General features: G+C 26.8%; 5 protein-coding genes across 7 annotated transcripts; 2 read left to right on the forward strand and 3 right to left on the reverse strand.

The window, feature by feature from the left end:
- The first annotated feature begins 4,693 nt into the window (after positions 1 to 4,693).
- On the forward strand, positions 4,694 to 11,328 carry LOC103576108 (uncharacterized). 2 transcript variants are annotated; one of them, XM_014440386.2, is made up of 8 exons: positions 4,694 to 5,426; positions 6,141 to 6,290; positions 6,478 to 6,604; positions 9,208 to 9,291; positions 9,902 to 10,083; positions 10,148 to 10,352; positions 10,424 to 10,530; positions 10,588 to 11,328. In XM_014440386.2, exons 3-8 carry the CDS (start codon positions 6,559 to 6,561, stop codon positions 10,702 to 10,704), a joined length of 741 nt encoding a protein of 246 aa, XP_014295872.1. In that variant the 5' UTR covers positions 4,694 to 5,426; positions 6,141 to 6,290; positions 6,478 to 6,558; the 3' UTR covers positions 10,705 to 11,328. The 2 variants fall into 2 exon arrangements, with proteins under 2 accessions (XP_014295872.1, XP_053594244.1); XM_053738269.1 differs by lacking the exons at positions 4,694 to 5,426; positions 6,141 to 6,290 and having other exon boundaries at positions 6,321 to 6,604.
- Positions 6,411 to 8,880, reverse strand: LOC128667584 (dr1-associated corepressor homolog). The gene is made up of 2 exons (XM_053738268.1): positions 7,187 to 8,880; positions 6,411 to 7,100 (listed from the first exon to the last, which is right to left on the reverse strand). Exons 1-2 carry the CDS (start codon positions 8,195 to 8,197, stop codon positions 6,795 to 6,797), a joined length of 1,317 nt encoding a protein of 438 aa, XP_053594243.1. The 5' UTR covers positions 8,198 to 8,880; the 3' UTR covers positions 6,411 to 6,794.
- Positions 11,329 to 11,525: 197 nt separating the features above from the next.
- LOC103576106 (uncharacterized) lies at positions 11,526 to 13,677 on the reverse strand. Of its 2 annotated transcripts, none has more exons than XM_008556152.3 (3): positions 13,184 to 13,677; positions 12,447 to 12,778; positions 11,526 to 12,353 (listed from the first exon to the last, which is right to left on the reverse strand). In XM_008556152.3, the coding sequence occupies exons 1-3, from the start codon at positions 13,264 to 13,266 to the stop codon at positions 11,641 to 11,643; spliced, it is 1,128 nt and encodes a 375-aa protein (XP_008554374.1). In that variant the 5' UTR covers positions 13,267 to 13,677; the 3' UTR covers positions 11,526 to 11,640. The 2 variants fall into 2 exon arrangements, with proteins under 2 accessions (XP_008554374.1, XP_008554372.1); XM_008556150.3 differs by having other exon boundaries at positions 11,530 to 12,356.
- Positions 13,678 to 13,858: 181 nt separating this feature from the next.
- Positions 13,859 to 15,108, forward strand: LOC103576105 (60S ribosomal protein L26). The gene is made up of 4 exons (XM_008556149.2): positions 13,859 to 13,963; positions 14,230 to 14,418; positions 14,495 to 14,635; positions 14,896 to 15,108. Exons 2-4 carry the CDS (start codon positions 14,251 to 14,253, stop codon positions 15,031 to 15,033), a joined length of 447 nt encoding a protein of 148 aa, XP_008554371.1. The 5' UTR covers positions 13,859 to 13,963; positions 14,230 to 14,250; the 3' UTR covers positions 15,034 to 15,108.
- Positions 15,100 to 17,653, reverse strand: LOC103576104 (protein PFC0760c). The gene is made up of 4 exons (XM_008556148.3): positions 15,929 to 17,653; positions 15,736 to 15,852; positions 15,512 to 15,665; positions 15,100 to 15,428 (listed from the first exon to the last, which is right to left on the reverse strand). The coding sequence occupies exons 1-4, from the start codon at positions 17,651 to 17,653 to the stop codon at positions 15,172 to 15,174; spliced, it is 2,253 nt and encodes a 750-aa protein (XP_008554370.3). The 3' UTR covers positions 15,100 to 15,171.
- Positions 17,654 to 19,597: the final 1,944 nt, after the last annotated feature.

Here is a 19,597-nt window from a genome sequence, read left to right on the forward strand (position 1 = left end):
TTCACGAAGTAAAATATTTTAAAACCAGTACAGAATATTTACACCGGTAGCGGCGTTATTTTCACACCGCTTTCGGTGTTGAAATTTAACACCTACACCGCTTGGATTTACCCTGGTGATTTTTTACAGTGTATTAAAAATATCAATACTACGAGAAAATTCTCAGACTAAAATTTGATGAAGCAAGTAAAAAATGCAATTTACATGCTAGGCCCATAAAACGAATAAAGATTCAGCTTCTTTATTTGCATTGTACAATACGTATTCCAGTTTTTTGCCTATATATTTTTTTATTTTAATCGATAATAAAATATTATTTGTTACAATGTGGATATTGCTGGTGATTTAATTACATTACATGTAGACAAATTTATTGATAACGTCATTCAATTTTAGTTCAAGAATTTTCTCGTAGTGTTGATATTTTTAATAATAAAGTTTTAAATTTGTGTGATCCTGTTTACTCTAGACTTTGATGGTCTGTTAGTATACGAAAAATCCAGCTTACAAATTCGACTCCCAAGACTTTTTTTTAGGAAATTTAATGCCCTACAAGAATATTCAAAAACCAAATTTTTATCTCACACGGTTCAAAAGTTATTATATTTTCAATAAAAGAAATCTGGGCGTCGGTTGACCCTGCGGGCCAGCCCCAAAACTTCCCGCTGTTTTCGACCTCAAAGAGCTCGAAAACATTAGTGTAGATATATTTTCGAGCTCTTCGAGCTCGAAAATGCTATCACATGCAATTGTTTTTTTACGATCTTTTCAAGCTCTAACAAGTTACGTTTTATGCTGAAGTTTGATCAGGGATCAAAATCAAGATTTAAATAAGTTTTGACTCATGTAAGAAACAATAAAATATGAAATATCCGATAAAAATATTAAAAACTACGTTTTTTCGATTTTTTTGTTGATAGTATGATTTAAACTAAAAACCAAGTTCGATGACACTATATGATCGAAAGGAACTATCAAAAGGATGAGTTGGTATGATTTTAGACACATTTTAGTACGTTATATTATGATTTATCCGGAAAAAATAACATAAAATGTTATTTTTTTTAACTTTTCAACGCCAATATCTTTTGAACTAATCAATCAGTTTTGACTTTTAAGGTGGCGATCGGCGCGTTTTATTAAATTCTAGAGCTGATTAAAATTTGAAATCGATCGCGTCAGTCGTTTCGAAAATATTCAGAAAAAACCGTTTTTCACCATTTCTTTCTCACGCGATAACTCTCGAACGAATTATCCGATTTTGATGTTTGAGGTGTCAATCGACGCGTTTTATTGAGTACTAGAGCTGATTAGATTTTAAAGTCGATCGTATAAGTCGTTTTTGAGAAATCAATAAAAAACTAAAAAAAAAAATTTTTTTTTTTTTCGTAATTCGCAAATATTTTCGAGTCTATTCGATCAAATAATCTGAAATTTTCAGGAAAGTTGATGGCCAACAAGCTCTTTCGATTGCCATCTCAACCATCCAAATCGATTCATTAGTTCAAAAGTTACAAAGAGTTTACATACACACACACACACACACACACACACACACACACACACACACGCACACACACACACACACACACGCACACGCACACACACACACACACACACACACACACACACACACACACACACACACACACACACACACACACACACACACACACACACACACACACACACACACACACACACACACACACACACACACACACACACACACACACACACACACACACACACACACACACACACACACACACACACACACACACACACACACACACACACATACACACACACACACATACACACACTCGGACATCATTCTGAAAATAGTCAGAATAGCTTCCTAGGACCTCAAAACGTCGACATCTGATGAAAGCTCGATTTTCGAAAATCGGGATGAAACCAATAACTTACCGAATTTTTGAAAATCGTCGATTTTCTTAGCTGGAAGTTAAAAAAATTTTTTTGCATGTTATTTAAATGGAAAATTTCAAATGGCTACCGACACCTTTTGAAATTGAGCTAAAAATTTTGCCCAATGGGAGAATTTTTTTCTCGGTATATAGATACTTTGTAAGACATAAATTCGATAAGTTGGTTTTTTTGGCTCACCCTAATATATATGCATATATAGACTTGGAAAATATAAAATAACTGTAAAGTTTGCAGATTGTTTTGTTCATAACAAAATGTAACTGACAGAATGAGATTATAATGGAAAATGCATAAGTTATTCGGGATGAAAACCATATTTTATAATTTTCTTAATAGTCTCTAAACGTTCAAGACTATCGAATTATTGGAAGAAATAGTCAAAACACAAAGTTTAAGGTAAAAAATTAAAGTTTATTATACGAGCTTTGAGATACTTTTTACGGAAATTGTCTATCAGTGTTAGTTTTATAGTTATATGAACTTCATCAGTAAATAAAAATTGATTTTTTCGAAAAATCGTGAAAATTTCAAACAGCCATAACTTTTAAACAAATCGACCGATTTAGCCCATCTTCAAACTTAATCGTGATAATCGTCTATAAAATAAGTGTAAAAACTTCATCAGGATCCAATAAGAATTTTAGGCGTAATCGCGATGACAAAATTGGTTATATATACGTATATACATTTTTTGACGAGTGGTATTTTTGAATGCTACTCAACCAATTATAATAGGCTATCACAAAATTCCTTGAAAAATCGATCATGAGGACAAATACAATAGTTAGATTTTAGAAAAATCTACCTAAAAATTCTGAAAAACGGTTGACCCTGCGGGCCACTCCAAATTTTCCCTCTCTGAGCTCGAAAATATTATAACTTACTAATTTTTTAGCTTTTCGAGCACAAAAAACTGTTTTACAGAAAAAAAAAAAAAATACGTATATCATGTAAACTACTCAACTGATCAACTTCAAAATTTAATCAGTTCTAAGTCTCGGTGAGCCCTTTCGATTGAGGCCATTTACACTCAAATCGGTTTATTCGTTCCAGAGACATAGTCGGAAAAAAAAAATGTACACACACACACACACATGCGCGGACGGATGGGCGTCCATCTGAAAATAGTCAGAATAGCTTTCTAGGACCGCCAAACGTCGAGATCTAATGAAAACTCGATTTTCGAAAATCGAACCGAAACCAATAACTTTCGTTTTTTAAAAATTTTCAACTTCCATAAGCGGGAAGTTTAAAATTGGGAAAAAAATATTTTTCTTGACCCAAGTTAACTGTTTTTTCTATGTGATTGCTCGGATGAATCATAAATAAATGACAAAACGTTAAGCATTAACGTACTAGGGTCATTTAAACTTTTTTACAAACTAATAAAATTAATTTTTAAAACAAAATACTTATGGTTTATTTTTTTCTTCTTTTTATTTCAGAATAAATGCAACGATAATAGGAATAAGAAAATAATACCGCAGACAAGCATGTGATAAGATATATTAATATATACATTTATATATATATATATATATATATATATATATATATATATATAAAATAGAACATATAATAGAACTAGAAATAATTATATCGACAATTTGTTTTCATTTGTTAAATTTAAACACATTTATTTACATAATTTATAAGGTATATAAAATATTTTAATTGTTGAAAAATAAAAAAATAAAAAAAAAAAATAATAAAAAAAAAGAAAAGGAATAATTTTTAGGAAGGAAAAAAAGTGCTGTTTGAATTGTTATATGTATGCATCTTTATGATTTGTATTTTTTTTTTCTATTTATCAACATATAGTCAATTATTCCAAGATTAATGAATATATAATATAATCAGTTGGTCAATTAAAAAAAATATGTTTAAAAACAAAAATGGCTATAAATTAAATAAGACGGGTAAAATTGTAAAATAATTGTCTTATGAAAATGAAAAGAAAATGATACTTGAAATGCAATCAAGTTTTAGTTAAGTGGTATAAGAGAAAGAAAGAAAAAAACTAGTTTGCCTATAAAAATAGATATTTATTACAATGCAAATGTAAAATAAAAATAGATACAGATGTACTCGGCCGGGAAAGAAGCATCACAGAATATTTAATGAATAATTACTAATAGTTATTTAATATATAAATAAATAAATTTTTGGGGATCGCGTTCCACGCATGAGGAAACAAATAAACAAACAATCGAATACTGTCCTAATTTTCTAAGATTAGTAATTTAATAATATGTAGAGGTTGACTTTTTTTTGTAATAAGTTTTTGGTTATTAAATTTAATTTATAAGAAATAAAAATCCGTAAACCTTCAAAACTATAATGAATATTAACGAAACTGATTGATTGTATATATGATAGATAAAAATTGAGCTTGGTTGCTTAGTCGATATTATACTGTATAACATACAATAAGTACTCAATCATTTTTATTATTAAATATGTCATCAGTTGTTAAGTTGTTTAATTTTCAAAATATGTATTAAGATTAAGATTTATTAAATTTATTTTTATCACTATGATTTAAATTTATAAATTGTTATGTTGTATTATTTTTACTTAAAATTATATTAGATAATATGTGAATATGAATTAATTATAATTGTATATTGTGTAATTATATATATATATATATATATATATATATATATATATATATATATATATATATATATATATATATATATACATATACGAATGGTTACAAATTTTTATTGTAAAACTATTTTTAGGCAGCAATTAAATATTTATGTTTAATAGCAAAATAACAAACAAAATGATTATAATAAATAGCCATATTATTCTGTCATAAGCGCGCAAATTAAAAGTACAATAAACGGGTTGTATAAAAAATTATAAATAATAGTAGACGTACCTTATTTAATATAGTTTAATAATAATTAATAATATTAATTTAGTGTTTTAATGACCCGCCAATTTCACAGATACATATATATTATATATGATAAATGATATAGTATGTATTAAAACAAACATTTATCCGTTGGTTTTATTATGCTAGTAGTATATAAAAGCGAAATACTTTTTATCAAAAGTTGATACATACTCTGATGATAAACTTGAACTCTCTCAACAAAAAAACATTATTTTAAATTATTATTAATTGAAACGAAATTTTAATATTTTATAATGCAAAATTACGAATAATAAGCATCAAGTATGTAGGAAAATAATGTAAAATGAACATGATAATTATTTATTTAAAGAAATAAATAATAAATAAAATAAATGATAACGCTTGCGCTCCTAGATAGATGAATATTTTGTGACGTAAAATATCGTAAGAGCGCATGAACGAGGACACGCAAGTCTATAACAGGTCCATACGTAGTCCTGTGTAACGCGGCGCGCGGATACGACGGCACCATCGAGATCAGTCGAGGAAAATATTTTAGAGACAAAATCTAATTATATACATATATAATATAACATGGGTGAGATTTAACGTACCTAACAACTTATAGTTAATAAACCAAGAGGTGTTCTGAGTATATAAAAATCAAGATACAATAATAATAATAATAATAATAATAATCAGAGGGAAATAAATCATTAGTTATTCTGTGGTGCTATCACAGAGTAAAGTCACACTGATAATTATTTGGAGAATTATTATACATACACACTAACAGCATTCAAGATATTAGTCGGAGAAGTTACATTACACCTCATAATCTCGTCCTATTCATAACTTCGACTCCCTCTTATTGAAGAAAAAAAGAATCTTGAATCAAATAATAATTATTGTTATTCACAAATACATTCGGCACTTGAGTAATTCTCAAAACAAACCCCTTTTCTTTATTAACTCTCTTAATCTGTTACACTCGATTTATATATACTTTTATACAATTATTTATTGTGTGCATCACGAATATATATATATATATATATATATATATATATATATATATATATATATATATATATATATATATATATATATATATATGTATATATCCTTGTTAGTCCGTTCATTCATATACTCGATCGTAAGATAAAGCATAACATTAATATATATCTTTTAAAAAATGTTTCTTGATTAAACTGTTGTCGGATCTATCTTATTATTATCATTATTATTATTATTATTATTATTATATTTTATTATTACTCAATCGAACGATTAATTAATATACAAACTAAAGTGATTGTCAATCCATCAATAATCATCCTATTATCCCTAATAAAATGAATAGTACAATATAATGTGGTGGTGGTGGTGGTGCCGCCGCCGCTGATAATAATATAGATATATGTATACATACCAACAAGGTGATGCGCAACAGGGATAAAAGGTGAGCGAGCGATATTCACATTGATTTTATTTTTTAACTAATCAATTCGACACCTTTTATTTTTTTTTTTATTTTATTATATATAATACTTGAAAGTTTTTATTAATCATACTAATAATCTAAAATAATTGTATATATATATATTTGTCGTTTTTGCTGTAAATATTAATTAATATTTATTACATAGTAAATGGATGATAACATAAAATAAGTAGAGAAGAATAGGATAAGGATATAGAAAAGGAAGGAAAGGAAAAAAACAAGCAGAATGGGAAAAGGCGATAAACGAGGTGTCGGCCAGCGTAACGAAGCTGGTAAGTTATACAATACTGTATATATACATTAGTTTTATCAGTAAGTATGCAGCGGTAGCAAACTATTGATAGGAGAAAAAAAAATTAATAAAAAGAATATTTTAAAATCAATAACAGAGATAATAAAAATATATTATATGTAGAATAAAGGGTATTAAAGATCTATATAGGATATATTAGAAAAAAAAAATTAGGAACGATAAGAGTAGTATTTGAGAACCTCAGCTCTAGCAGCATTAGCAATAGATCCTTGACACGGGCTGGGGTTGTTCCAATTTACAACACCTGGACAAGCCATGTACTCAAAACACTTGATCACTCGATGATCAACAACATTATCCTTGGATGTGGAGGAGGAAGATAAACTAGGACAACACTGTACAATTGCCCAAATACAAGGTCCTGGTTGCGCTGAAATTGATGATGATGACAATGGTCTTGATGAGACAACTGGAAAATTCGCTACTTGGATTCCTTTGCGATTTGGATTTATTACCTGCATCATATATTTAAAAATATACAAATGTATTTTATTATTTATCATTTAGTTGAATTATTTTTTGTTAACCCTTCACAACTTACAGGAAAATCAACATCCCTTTCAAAATTATTTCTTGTTTCAAATGACGGTGATGATATTGAATTTTTATTTTTGTCTATTATTATTCTTGCTGATACAGGAATTTCATTTAATTTTTTAACCATCTCTTGATAATTATCTACATTATTTTTTCGGTTATTTAATACTATTGGACGATTACGATCAATATAATCCTGCAATTTCTTTTCTAGTTCTTCCTGTCTATCATTATTTATATTAATTTTTTTATTCGATTCCAGTGATGTTACTTTATTTTTTAATTTTTTAACAAAATTATTATCATTTTTATTTTTATTATCCTGATAATAATTATCATTATACTCCTGATCAATTAAAAAAATACCATCATCTTCATCAAATCCCCAAAGTTGCTGATCGTCATCATAATTATCACCGTAATAATCATAATCATCATTATTTTTATTATTATTATTATTATAATGATGAGATCTTTTATTACGAGTAACAATGTCACCTCTCTCTGGAACTTTATCATCAATTTTATCCTCAAGCACCACTGAATAATCAACCGTTGGATCCATATCACCTCTTTTTATATTAAAATTTTTATTTTTATAATTTTCATTCTCTGAATTTAATTTACGTTTTAATTTTATTAACTCATCCATTTCTTCATAAAGTTCTTCCTGACTTGATTTATAATCTAAATCAAAAAGTGATATAGGTGTAACACGTAAAATTGGCGGATCTTTTAATTCAATATAACGATCATTTTTTAATTTTAATAATAAAGGAGAAGATAACGTTGATAATTGTTTTTTTTTTCTTTTAAATTCATTATAGTTATTATTACTTTTATCATCATCATCACTAGCAGCACTACTAAATATTAATATAGTTATTAAAAAGCAAATACTTGTAACAGTAAATAATTTTTTATTCATTTTAAATTTATAAGAATTACTAGTTAAAGTTATTGAATAAGGTGTTGATAAATGATCTTGACACACTCGACTACTGGTTATAAACATCAGCGGCACCGTGCCAGGAACTCGCGACACACAATTAAATAGACATCTTCTTTCTTTATCATCATCTTCTTCTTTGGTTATTCTCTTTTATACTGTTGTATTGCTGCTATTACTTCTAATGTATATATACATCATACATATAGTATATAAGATGTATGCATATGGGTTTTTTTGTGATTGCTATTGCAATAACTTGTAACACGTATCATTTGTTGTTATTATTTTTATTTATCTAACGCATACTTATTTATGTATCCGCATAAAATATATATAGATGTATATGTATTGTATAAATGCGGAAAAAAAAATATGTTTGTACATTGCCTAAGAAGTTAATTGACAATTATTTTTCTTTTTATTTTTATGACGTACAAATACTTGGGCTTAATTATTGCTCTACTTAAGATATTTAATCTTTATCGTAACACACTATATTATTTTTATCGTTATATTTGTTATTGTTATTATTATTATTATTATTATTATTACTATTATTGTCGTTGATATGCACATAAGAGGGCGAAATGGATGGTTGATTGATATATAAATATAAATATAGATTAAATTTTCAAAAGAGAATCTAGTTGGTGGTGTGGTGAAACAATTCACGGGTAGATTGGTACAGACGTAATCATGCATGTGATATAATATGAAATATATACAACACACATCACCGAAACAAACTTTTTGTGACTATATATATATATATATATATATATATATATATATATATATATATATATATATATATCTAAAAGTTACCAAAGCCAACCATGCCAGAAGACAAGTACGTGTACATCGCTTTGATTTTATGTATAAAGTGATTTTCTGCTTTGTTATTATATACAATGCCTGCGGTCATTTTAGTGTTAACATGCCGCAGTTATTTACAAAAGATAAATTCACACAATAAATTGTTGTATAATACAACTTTAATTTCAATAGAATAATATAAACAGTAACAATAATGATAAATTTTAAAAATAAATTAAAATATTTTTTTTTTTCAGTTAGCACGAGTAGTAATTTAGTAGGAAAATTTACACAAAGTGTACGAAGAATAGTTCAAGACGTCAAGGACGAGGGATCATCGAGTAGGTATATAACAAACACATAAAACTATACAACTACATTATTAAATATAATCAAGCTTCATTTTTATTTATTTATTTTTTTTTTCTTATTCATAACATCGCAATTACAACAATAGTAAATTTATTATGAATTATGTATATATATATATGTAGTGAATAGATAGATTAAACAAATTTTTTATGTAGCAATTTTCATTATTATTATTTTGTCGTATACACTTACTACTGCTAAGTAGGTATTGCATTTATTACAATTCTCGCTGGTTTTTTCAGCCCTCGGCTAAAACACTTAATTCATCTAAATTTCTTCAAATTTTATTGTGCAGAAAAAGAGTAAAAGACTTAAAAGGTAAAAAATACTTTTAAAACCTTTGTACACGCGGTGGATTCTTGGCAATTTTCCAAATAACAACTGTTGCTTCAATGAAAAATTTACTACTTGTTTCTACTACTACTACTCCTACTCCTACTACTAAATACTACTACTACTACTACTATCATCACCACCAACAATAATAACTATAAGCTACATAATGATTTTTTTTTCAAATTTTTATTAAAAATTTTAATTAAAAAAAAACCATTTTTTGTTACCAATGTTCATAAACAGGTGGTTTACCAAAGGAAGATTTAATTGAAACGAATGAACGATTGAGAACAGTGAGGGTAAGATTAGAGACTAGTTATGAAACGGCTAAACGTGCTTTAACTGATTTGATGGCTAAATATACTGACAGCAAACAAATACGCAATATATTCCAACGTTATAATATTCTTAAAGTTATAATAAAGGTAATTATTATTATTTTCTTTAATTTTAGTTAAAGTATAAATTTATAAATTTATTTTAAAATAGGATGTTATTAAATTGGAAACTCAATATTGGATTCTTGTTGATATACCACGACAAGAGAAACAAGAAACAGTGCCAGCATTTGTACTGAGAGCATGTGCTATAATGGAAAAAACGCATAAAACTTGTGAAGGCATTAAAAGTTTTGCTAAATTTGCTGGAGAAGATGCTGCCGAAAATAAAAAGGAACGTATCGATCGCCTCGAAGGTATTCTTTTTTTTTTAATGTTTTAATATTTAACTTTTTTTATATTTATATATATTTTGTAACTTTTTAAGATATGACAACATCGCAGATAGAAACTGAAAATACTCAAATGATTAATGATCTTTATCGATTACTTAAAAAATATACTGGTTTAAGGAATCTTATTCGAGATTTAAAGGTACTATGATTATTATTATTATCATTATGGTAAAATAAAAGAATTTATCAATTATAGGTGGAATACAACAGTTCAAAAGTTTATCCTATGTTTCCTCGTTACACGATACTAAAAGACATGATCAAAGATATAATGCATAATCCATGCTACATGGAAGTTTGCCATGAAAATTAATAAACAACAACAAAAATCATAACACATAATAATAATAATATGATTGAGAGAATTTTGTAAGTGCAATGCAGTTTTGCTTGACTTAAATCACTACATATTCATTACGTGATATTATATTTATTAATTATTTTAATTCGTAGTCTTATTGCTATTTATTCGCACTAATTATTAGTGCTATTGATACGTATAGTGCATTTTTAAAATAGTATAATATATTCAAGAAAATTGAGAAAAAAAAAAAGAGATTAAATGATAGTTGATAGAATTTTTATGTCTAAAATATATCGCATTTTTTTATTATTAATATAATATATAATAGATAGCTTTATTTCAGATAAAGTATTATTATTTAATGTCATAGATTTTTTTTATTTCTTTTCATTTGTTAACGTTTAGGTATAAAATTTAGTTGAACATATATTATTTTTTAGTTACGTATTATTAGAAAGAACTATTTTCAAATAAATATGTGCCATTGTATGTGTGAACTAGGCTTAGATGCATTTAATTTTATTTTTATTTTGATTCTAATCAAAATAAGAAAAGGAATAATAAAATAAAATCAAAAATAATATTAATAATAATAATAATAACAATAAATGTAAGTATATGGATATAATTATATAAGTATACACATATATACTTATGTTTTAATAAATATTGAAGTTATCAAATATACAGTTGTTAACATTTTTTTTTTTTCATTATCAGTCCCATTGATTTACAAATAATATAATTTAGTATAACTAAAATTGACCATAAAGAAATAAAGGTAAAAAAAAAAAAATTATTAAATTAAATACATATTTTTTTTTGTTTGCTAGTTAATTAATAAACAAAAGTCAGATCGCAAAAGTCACAATGAATGTAAATTATAAGGATATTAATAAAATAATAATAAGTGAGTCGAATAAATATGGTATAAATTTATCTAAATCACATAGAAGTTGGAGACAAAAAATTCATTTCTCGTAATTCAGACTGTTCAGGTTGAAAGATATTTTGAACAGTAGCCATCATCGAAGAATTATTATTATCTTTTTTATTATCTTCTGAAATACTAATACCGCTACCGACATACGTTAAATTTTGTGAAGATATAGATTTTTTTCTATTTAAAGATCTGACTGGTGGCGGGCTAACAATATCATTTATCTCAGTAACTTCATCTTCTTCATTTATTTTATTATGACCAATTATATCTCTTGATTGATTTAAAATACTGGATAAAAACCATGGTATTGTCGATGATGATGATGATTTATTACCATCCGGTAAAAATCCACCAGTAAAAAATTTATTTTGAATAACTCGTCTTCGTGATTTTGGAGAACTATCTGGCGTTGAAATGGGAGAATTTATTGGACTTACTGGTAATGATCTACTTCCACGTCTTTTTAATAGCTCGGCACGATCCATTTCATTACGAGATGATACTGTAGTATTATTAATTACATCAACATTTAGTGTTGGATAATGATTTGAATTATTCACTTTTTTAGTTATTGACGCAGACATTATGCGATTAGCTACACTGACTATTGATTTACCACAAAGACCAGATGTTGCTCCGTTATGGAATTCATCACTTCCTTGCTGTTGTGATTTACTTATTAATTTATTACTCAATAATGCATCCTGATTTCCACCTGCTAAATATTTTATTTTAATATTATTCATTACGATAAATAAAAAAAAAAGAAGAAACGGAAGTTATTTATTTATTTGTTAAATATTCGTACCTTTGAGATTTGAAGTAAACGATTGTTGACAAGCGATTGGATGCTTACTCAAATCAGTAGCAACATTTTTAATTGTTGGAATGTTTGATGATTGAGATAAAGAAGAAGAAGAAGAAGAAGTTTCTTTAACTGTTGTTGGAGTAGAAAGAGTTTTAGTTTCACTTAAAACAGAATTTATTGATTGAAAACCTTCTCTTGATGGCTGAACTGACGATGAAGTTGTACAAGAAGATGAAGATGATTGTCCACCAGCCCCTAATTTACTATAACTGATATAGAAAAAACTATCGTCGTGAGAAGGTGGACTGAATGTACTTTGATCGAAGTCAAACCTGTCGACAATAAAATACGACCTCAATAAAAAATATATTCAGAATTAAAATTGGCAGAGTTGAAGCAGGAGCAAATGCAGAAGTAGCAGCAGCACCAGTAAAATCAACAGTACAACCAACAGTAGTCTTATGCGTGTAATATTTTTAGCATTTAATTATTTTTAAGCTTTACTCTTTCGTTGATACGCAAACTCGACAATTGCATCATACATATATATATATATATATATATATATATATATATATATATACAATTTATTTAAACATTATAAATTATTATCAATTCACCTACAATAAAATAATATGGTTGTGTTGTTGCTGTCACTACATTGTATTTTATTAAAGAAAATAATCAAGAAAAAAAAAGAATTATAACTTTATATGTTTTTATATAAAAAGACTCACCGACTGTCGACTTTTCCTTTCATCCACTGAGGAAATGATATTCCACTACCCAATGATCTATCTGGTGGCCTTGATGATCCCATCTCTTTATTTATGTTTATTTTATTTATTTATTCGTTTTATTAAAATTTATGTTTAATTTATTGTTGCTATTGTTATTACGCACTTGTATTTTTGTTTTGTTTTTCTTTGCATTAATGACGATCACACAACAATTAGCTGACAATAATACACTTGACGTTTATTTAATAGATTAATAAGATTTATTAAAAATCCTTTTCAATGATAATAAATAACAGTTTTTATTTATATTCTGTTATTGTTTATTGTGAAATAAATAAAAAAAAAAATAATGTGGCGAATAGAATAAGTATGAAATTTTTAATAATTACATCTCTGTTGCACACACACTCTATTTTGTCATTGTGTGTTTCTATTTTCTATTACACAACCAATCGCAAACGTCATATCATTCGCAAATCACAAGACTTGAACCTGAAGGACTAAAACTACCAAAAAACCAGCAGAAAACAACAATTAGTTTATAAGTAATATAATCCTAATAATCTTGATGACTGATAGATGGAGACATATGTCAATGTTGCCTGTGTGTTGTTACATCAGTAACCATTCTACATTATCGAAGTTGGTTAATTGTTGAGAAAACAGTTTTAAAGTTTACCGCAAATAGTTTTATGATTTTGGCGCTTTTTTTGTCTGTTCTCAGATATTTTATTTTCAATGGTTCTTTGATAACTGAGATTTTCGGTGTGTGCATCGGTGAGTTATATACGTAAATAAATCCAATTAAATCATGCTTAAATATTCGTTTTTAGTATTTAATTTTATTATTTATAACAAATATAATATTTAAATAATTAACTATTATATTTATTTTTTTTTATTGTGATAATTGATGAGATTTTATTAAATTAACGTATATTTTAACCTCAAATTCAAATGAGTAAAACATGACAACATGTGTTTTTTTTTTTTATAAATAATAACGATTAATTATTATAAAATTTGTATGAATTTGCTTAAAGGTTGACTAATAACGGTGCAGGATGAAGTTCAATTCAGCAGTGTCTTCCTCAAGGAGGAAAAGTCGTAAGCGTCATTTTACTGCACCGTCTCATATACGTCGTCGTCTGATGTCTGCTCCATTGTCCAAAGAATTGAGACAAAAATACAACGTTCGTTCTATGCCAATTCGTAAAGACGATGAAGTTCAGGTAGTTACAATAATAACATTCATTTTTATTAACTATCACAACAATAAAAATATTAAAAATAAATTATATTAAATAGGTTGTACGTGGTCATTACAAAGGCCAACAAGTAGGAAAAGTAATCCAAGTTTACAGAAAAAAATTCGTCGTCTACATTGAACGAATCCAACGTGAAAAAGCTAACAGTGCCAGTGTTTACGTTGGTATTGATCCATCAAAGGTATTTAATATTTAAAAGTTTATTCACATTAATCAATTAAATTAATTTATCAAATGATGATCCAAACCATTCTCGGAAAATCAAGCAATTAATTTTTTGTGAGGTAAAGCTTTTCAGGGTTTTCCTGTTAAGATTTACTTAGCTTAAAATTAGCTTAATTACTGTCGAAATTATGGTACTGACTATAATTAAAAACAGAAAAAAATATAGTTGTTTTGTTTTTAAATATTTTTAATATGTTTTATTATTTATCGTTTCAGACTGTTATTGTCAAATTGAAAATGGACAAGGACCGTAAAAAGATAATTGATAGACGAAGCAAAGGACGTGCTGCTGCATTGGGTAAGGACAAGGGTAAATACACCGAAGAAACAACGTCTGCTATGGAAACGTCGTAAAAATTATCTTTTTTATAATAACAACAACATTCTGTAATAAAAATCTCGTAAAAAAAATAAACACACTAAACTTAATCATTATTTGTTTTATTATTAATACAATTTTCATAAATTTAAAAATAATAACCATACTTGTTATTACAATATTTTCACTTTCTTGAACTTGACTAAATCATTTTGCAAACTATTATTTTCTTTTCTTTTACTATGTTTTAATTCAATAATTTGTTGATGATCGATCAATAGAGGGTTTCTTGTTTTTAAATTGTTTGGAAAAGGTATTGTATCTTCGATGTCTTTAACAATGTCATTATCATCTTGATAAAAACTGTCTCGTTTGTCTGGAGCACATTGAGGCTCTTGAATAACAATTGATTTTATTGGTTGAATATTCTCTGAAATAATAATTATTTTTAGCAAGTAAAAAAAAAGAATTAATTTCAATAATAAAAATTATGATTGTTAAATAATTAAATACCTATTTTATACAAATCATCTTGATTATTAACTCGAAAAACACAAGTAAATTCATCATTGTCTTTTATACTTATTTTATAACGAGTATCACCTATTTTTATAGATCGTTTTTTAAGTTTCATTGATTGTCCTTCCAAATTTCCTTTATCAATAATCTAAAAGTATTAATATTATTATTATAACTTTGTATTAAACATATAATTTTTAATCAATAAATTTACTTACAGACTTGGGAATATCCATTACTAAAATTTCGTCATCTTCATTCAGATCTTCACACGTACAAGACGACTGTGTTGAACTCAAAGTTATTAATTTTCTACTTATAGCAAAACTATCAACCTAATAAAAAATTTTAATCGTTAATCAAATCGTAAATATTATTGCTATTATTTATTAATAATAAAAAATATCTCACATCTGTAGGGCGCTTCGACTTTAATTCATCTTCAATATAATCATCTATATTGTGATCACTGATTTCACTATTATTATTTATATAACTCGATGACAAATCATCATTCTCCTTTGGCTGTGAATAATATTCACGAAAAGGTAAATTTTTTAATACATATTCTAATGACTCACTAACTCTTGGAGTTGCTATTAATGATGGTCCATAAGATTTATTATTATTATGTATTTCAAATTTTCTTTTTTCTTTCAAGTGATAATCATTTAAATTATCCTGATTAATGTCATCATCATCGTCATTATCACTAGAAGAATGTGGTGAACTAATTACACTATTAAAATTATTATTAATGCTTAATGATTGTTTATTAGCATTTTTCAAGTTTCGGTAATCTACTATTTTATTTTTATCTTTTATAATAGTATACTTTGAAGTTACTACCTCATAGTTTGTTATTTTTACTTGTGTTTTATTTTTTCCTGATGTTGAGCTTTGTTTATTATCATCATCATCATCATTTTGATCATCATTATCATCAGCATCATTATGAATTAATGATGAATATTTGTTATTAATGTCACCTTCTGAATCAGATTTTGATTTTGTTGTTACTAATAATTCTTTTTCATCATACTGCTTCATAGAATCGCCTACATTTCCATCATTATCATCATCATCATCAAAATCATCATCATTAGCATCATTATGAATTAATGGTGAATATTTGTTATTAATGTCACCTTCTGAATCAGATTTTGATTTTGTTGTTACTAATAATTCTTTTTCATCATACTGCTTCATAGAATCGCCTGCATTTCCATCATTATCATCATCATCATTAAAATCATCATCATTAGCATCATTATGAATTAATGGTGAATATTTGTTATTAATGTCATCTTCTGAATCAGATTTTGATTTTGTTGTTACTAATAATTCTTTTTCATCATACTGCTTCACAAAATCGCCTATACTTTCATCATTATTATCATCAACATTATCATCATTATTATCATCATCAGCATCATTATGAATTATTGGTGAATATTTGTTATTAATGTCACCTTCTGAATCAGATTTTAATTTTGTTGTTACTAATGATTCTTGTTCATCATACTCCTTTTTCGAATCACTTGCATTTCCATCATCATCACTTTCATGAAATATTTCATGCTCATAATCGGCATTGTTAGTATTATTATTATCATTATTGCTATTAAGTTGTTCTGTAGCTAATTGATGGTTTAAATTTTGATTTGAATAAATTATTCTGTCTTTATTTAGGTCGTTGATGTTAGCTGATTCATCAATCTCATTTAACTCTCTATCCTTATTATTATTATCTAATGAATTATTTGATTGGTCTGAATTATAATTATTATTATCAATATCCGAATCAATATCATCATTAGCAATTGGTAGCATAAATTTATCAAAAATATGATCAATATCATTTAAACTTTCAATATCCTTCTCTTCAGAAATAATTTTAATCATAGATTTCTTTAACTGAACATATCTTTTATAAGTATAACATCGACTTTGTAATAATCTATTAAAAATTATAGTCTTGATTTTCATTTGTTTGAAATTATCATCAGGAATTATAAATTTATGTGCTAATGAACGATCTATCATACGTTCTGATACCGTGTTTTTTATTTTTCTCCAATTAATGGTAGTCATTGGATTTTTATTTATATTTATATTTTCATTTGAGGTTATCATAATTATTTTTTGTTTTGCTATTTAGTAATATTTACTTGTGTTCACTTTATTATTTTTAAAAAAATTTAATAGTATTATTGTTATTGTTGATTATTATATTTACTGCATTTAGACAGCTCGGCATGGCAGGAGTATAACCCCACTTCCGTGACCGACGATCATAAAAAAAAAATCGTCGTCAAACTTATTTATACTCCAACCCCAAAAATATTAATATAGTTTATATGTAAAGTCCTCCCAGATACAGAGAGTAAGTCACCGCCGAGAATTGTAAAATTTTCGGTTTGCAATGTTAATGTGTAAGGGCGTGAGATTAGACTTATTTATTTCTAAAAGTGGGGATGAAAACCGACGGCGACTAACTCTCTGGTAAGACTGTAAGTAAAAAGAATTAAAGCTGAGCCGTACCTAACAAATTCTCGATTTTTAAATTTCTATTAATTTATTAATTAATTATCATTCTAGTGATTTTTTCAGCTTCGGAAAAAATGCATACATATGTATGATAACTTCCATGCTGTAGGAAATTGCCCATGAGCAAGGGACTCGTCGAGGATGTGGATTATCGGCTCACACAAGTCTACAGCTCAATTTTTAAGAAATAAGTTCGGTATAACATCCCGATCCGCACCTTTCCTAGCATCCAGCTTCAAAAGTTCTTTGAAAACGTTGTCGAAAGATACATTAAACTCTGATAGATTAGCATCATCATAAGAAGCATCAGCTTGGGCAGGTACCGCGATACTGATATCTGGAGCAGTGACATATACACTTTCAAAGAAAGATGCGAATAAACTAAATTAATGTAAATGAATTACTAAATTATTATAATAAAATGATGATAAAAAAAATGATTCAAACTATTGAATAGCTTTAAACTATCTGAATGTACAAAATATTTTTTGATATTAGACAGGCATTCATTTAGGTAACTTATGATCAAATATAAAAATAATTGATTTTGGAAAAACTACTTAAATATTAATTATTCATAGTCAAATTAAATAATAAAAGTTAGAATCTTTTAGAATCATGATATGTTGTATTAGCAGTTGTCGTGTCTCCGTGTCGGCTTGCGGCCATACCTACATAGATGGTGACTTTCATAAGCTGCGGCGCTGACGTCGGATATTTGAATTTGAATTATTTTGCCGGCAGCACTGTAGCAAATAGTGGCGGCGAATAGTGGTGCGCAGCATGGGAGCCAGAGACGTCCCCAAGTGAAATATATGTTATACGTAATTTCTATGAAACTACAAATTAAAAATTAAAACAATTTGAAATGAGAAAAAATTCAACAGGAGAATGCATTGGAGTTACTAATTTGAAAAGAATCGAAAGTACCGAAAAAAAAAACATCGAAAAAAATGTTTGAATAAGATATTGTATCAAGATAGAATAAATTTAAAGTGAAATTTAAAAAATAAAAAATTTCTGCAATACAAAATAAATTCGAAAAAAAAATCCCGTAAAATACAATTTCATAGAATAAAAAAAAAATTCACATTAAAAAAACTTCGAAATGTTTAGTTTTTGAAATTATAAGCTCTTGAAAATATATAATGAAGAAATATATTTGAATCGAGAATGAATAGTATGAATATTATTTTGCATCAAAATCGAATTTGTTCGAAATCAATATTTAATACTACAGTGTTACCAATCTAATTCTAAAAAAACTTCTTTATCGGAAGCAGTTATGTTTGACAGGTTTTTTTGCTAATCAAAATCTATTTTAAAAACAGAGATCTTTATTACATTTACGTTTCATTTAATAATAATTTTAATTATTATTCTTATAGTTAAATTTTAATTACTAATGTTAATTATATTGATAAAGATCTCTATTTTGAAAAAAGATTTTGTTTAGCAAATAAAAACCTGTCAAACATAACTGCTTCCGACAAAGAAGTTTTTTTAGAATTAGATTGGTAACACTGTAGT

This window comes from Microplitis demolitor, chromosome 4 (assembly GCF_026212275.2).
Source record: "Microplitis demolitor isolate Queensland-Clemson2020A chromosome 4, iyMicDemo2.1a, whole genome shotgun sequence".
Classification (NCBI taxonomy): Eukaryota; Metazoa; Arthropoda; class Insecta; order Hymenoptera; family Braconidae; genus Microplitis; species Microplitis demolitor.

Excerpts from the sequence above, each read along its gene's own strand:
- LOC103576108 (XM_014440386.2), top strand. The coding sequence starts at position 6,559 with ATGGGAAAAGGCGATAAACGAGGTGTCGGCCAGCGTAACGAAGCTG. Across the intron at positions 9,292-9,901 it reads CAAGGACGAGGGATCATCGA|GTGGTTTACCAAAGGAAGAT; the intron begins GTAGGTATATAA and ends GTTCATAAACAG. Across the intron at positions 10,531-10,587 it reads ATCTTATTCGAGATTTAAAG|GTGGAATACAACAGTTCAAA; the intron begins GTACTATGATTA and ends TATCAATTATAG.
- LOC128667584 (XM_053738268.1), bottom strand. The coding sequence starts at position 8,197 with ATGTTTATAACCAGTAGTCGAGTGTGTCAAGATCATTTATCAACACCT. Across the intron at positions 7,101-7,186 it reads AAAGGGATGTTGATTTTCCT|GTAATAAATCCAAATCGCAA; the intron begins GTAAGTTGTGAA and ends TATATGATGCAG.
- LOC103576106 (XM_008556150.3), bottom strand. The coding sequence starts at position 13,266 with ATGGGATCATCAAGGCCACCAGATAGATCATTGGGTAGTGGAATATCA. Across the intron at positions 12,779-13,183 it reads AAAGGAAAAGTCGACAGTCG|GTTTGACTTCGATCAAAGTA; the intron begins GTGAGTCTTTTT and ends TATTGTCGACAG. Across the intron at positions 12,357-12,446 it reads GTTTACTTCAAATCTCAAAG|CAGGTGGAAATCAGGATGCA; the intron begins GTACGAATATTT and ends TAAAATATTTAG.
- LOC103576105 (XM_008556149.2), top strand. The coding sequence starts at position 14,251 with ATGAAGTTCAATTCAGCAGTGTCTTCCTCAAGGAGGAAAAGTCGTAAG. Across the intron at positions 14,419-14,494 it reads GTAAAGACGATGAAGTTCAG|GTTGTACGTGGTCATTACAA; the intron begins GTAGTTACAATA and ends TATATTAAATAG. Across the intron at positions 14,636-14,895 it reads TTGGTATTGATCCATCAAAG|ACTGTTATTGTCAAATTGAA; the intron begins GTATTTAATATT and ends TTATCGTTTCAG.
- LOC103576104 (XM_008556148.3), bottom strand. The coding sequence starts at position 17,653 with ATGATAACCTCAAATGAAAATATAAATATAAATAAAAATCCAATGACT. Across the intron at positions 15,666-15,735 it reads TAATGGATATTCCCAAGTCT|ATTATTGATAAAGGAAATTT; the intron begins GTAAGTAAATTT and ends TAATACTTTTAG. Across the intron at positions 15,429-15,511 it reads AGATGATTTGTATAAAATAG|AGAATATTCAACCAATAAAA; the intron begins GTATTTAATTAT and ends TTATTATTTCAG.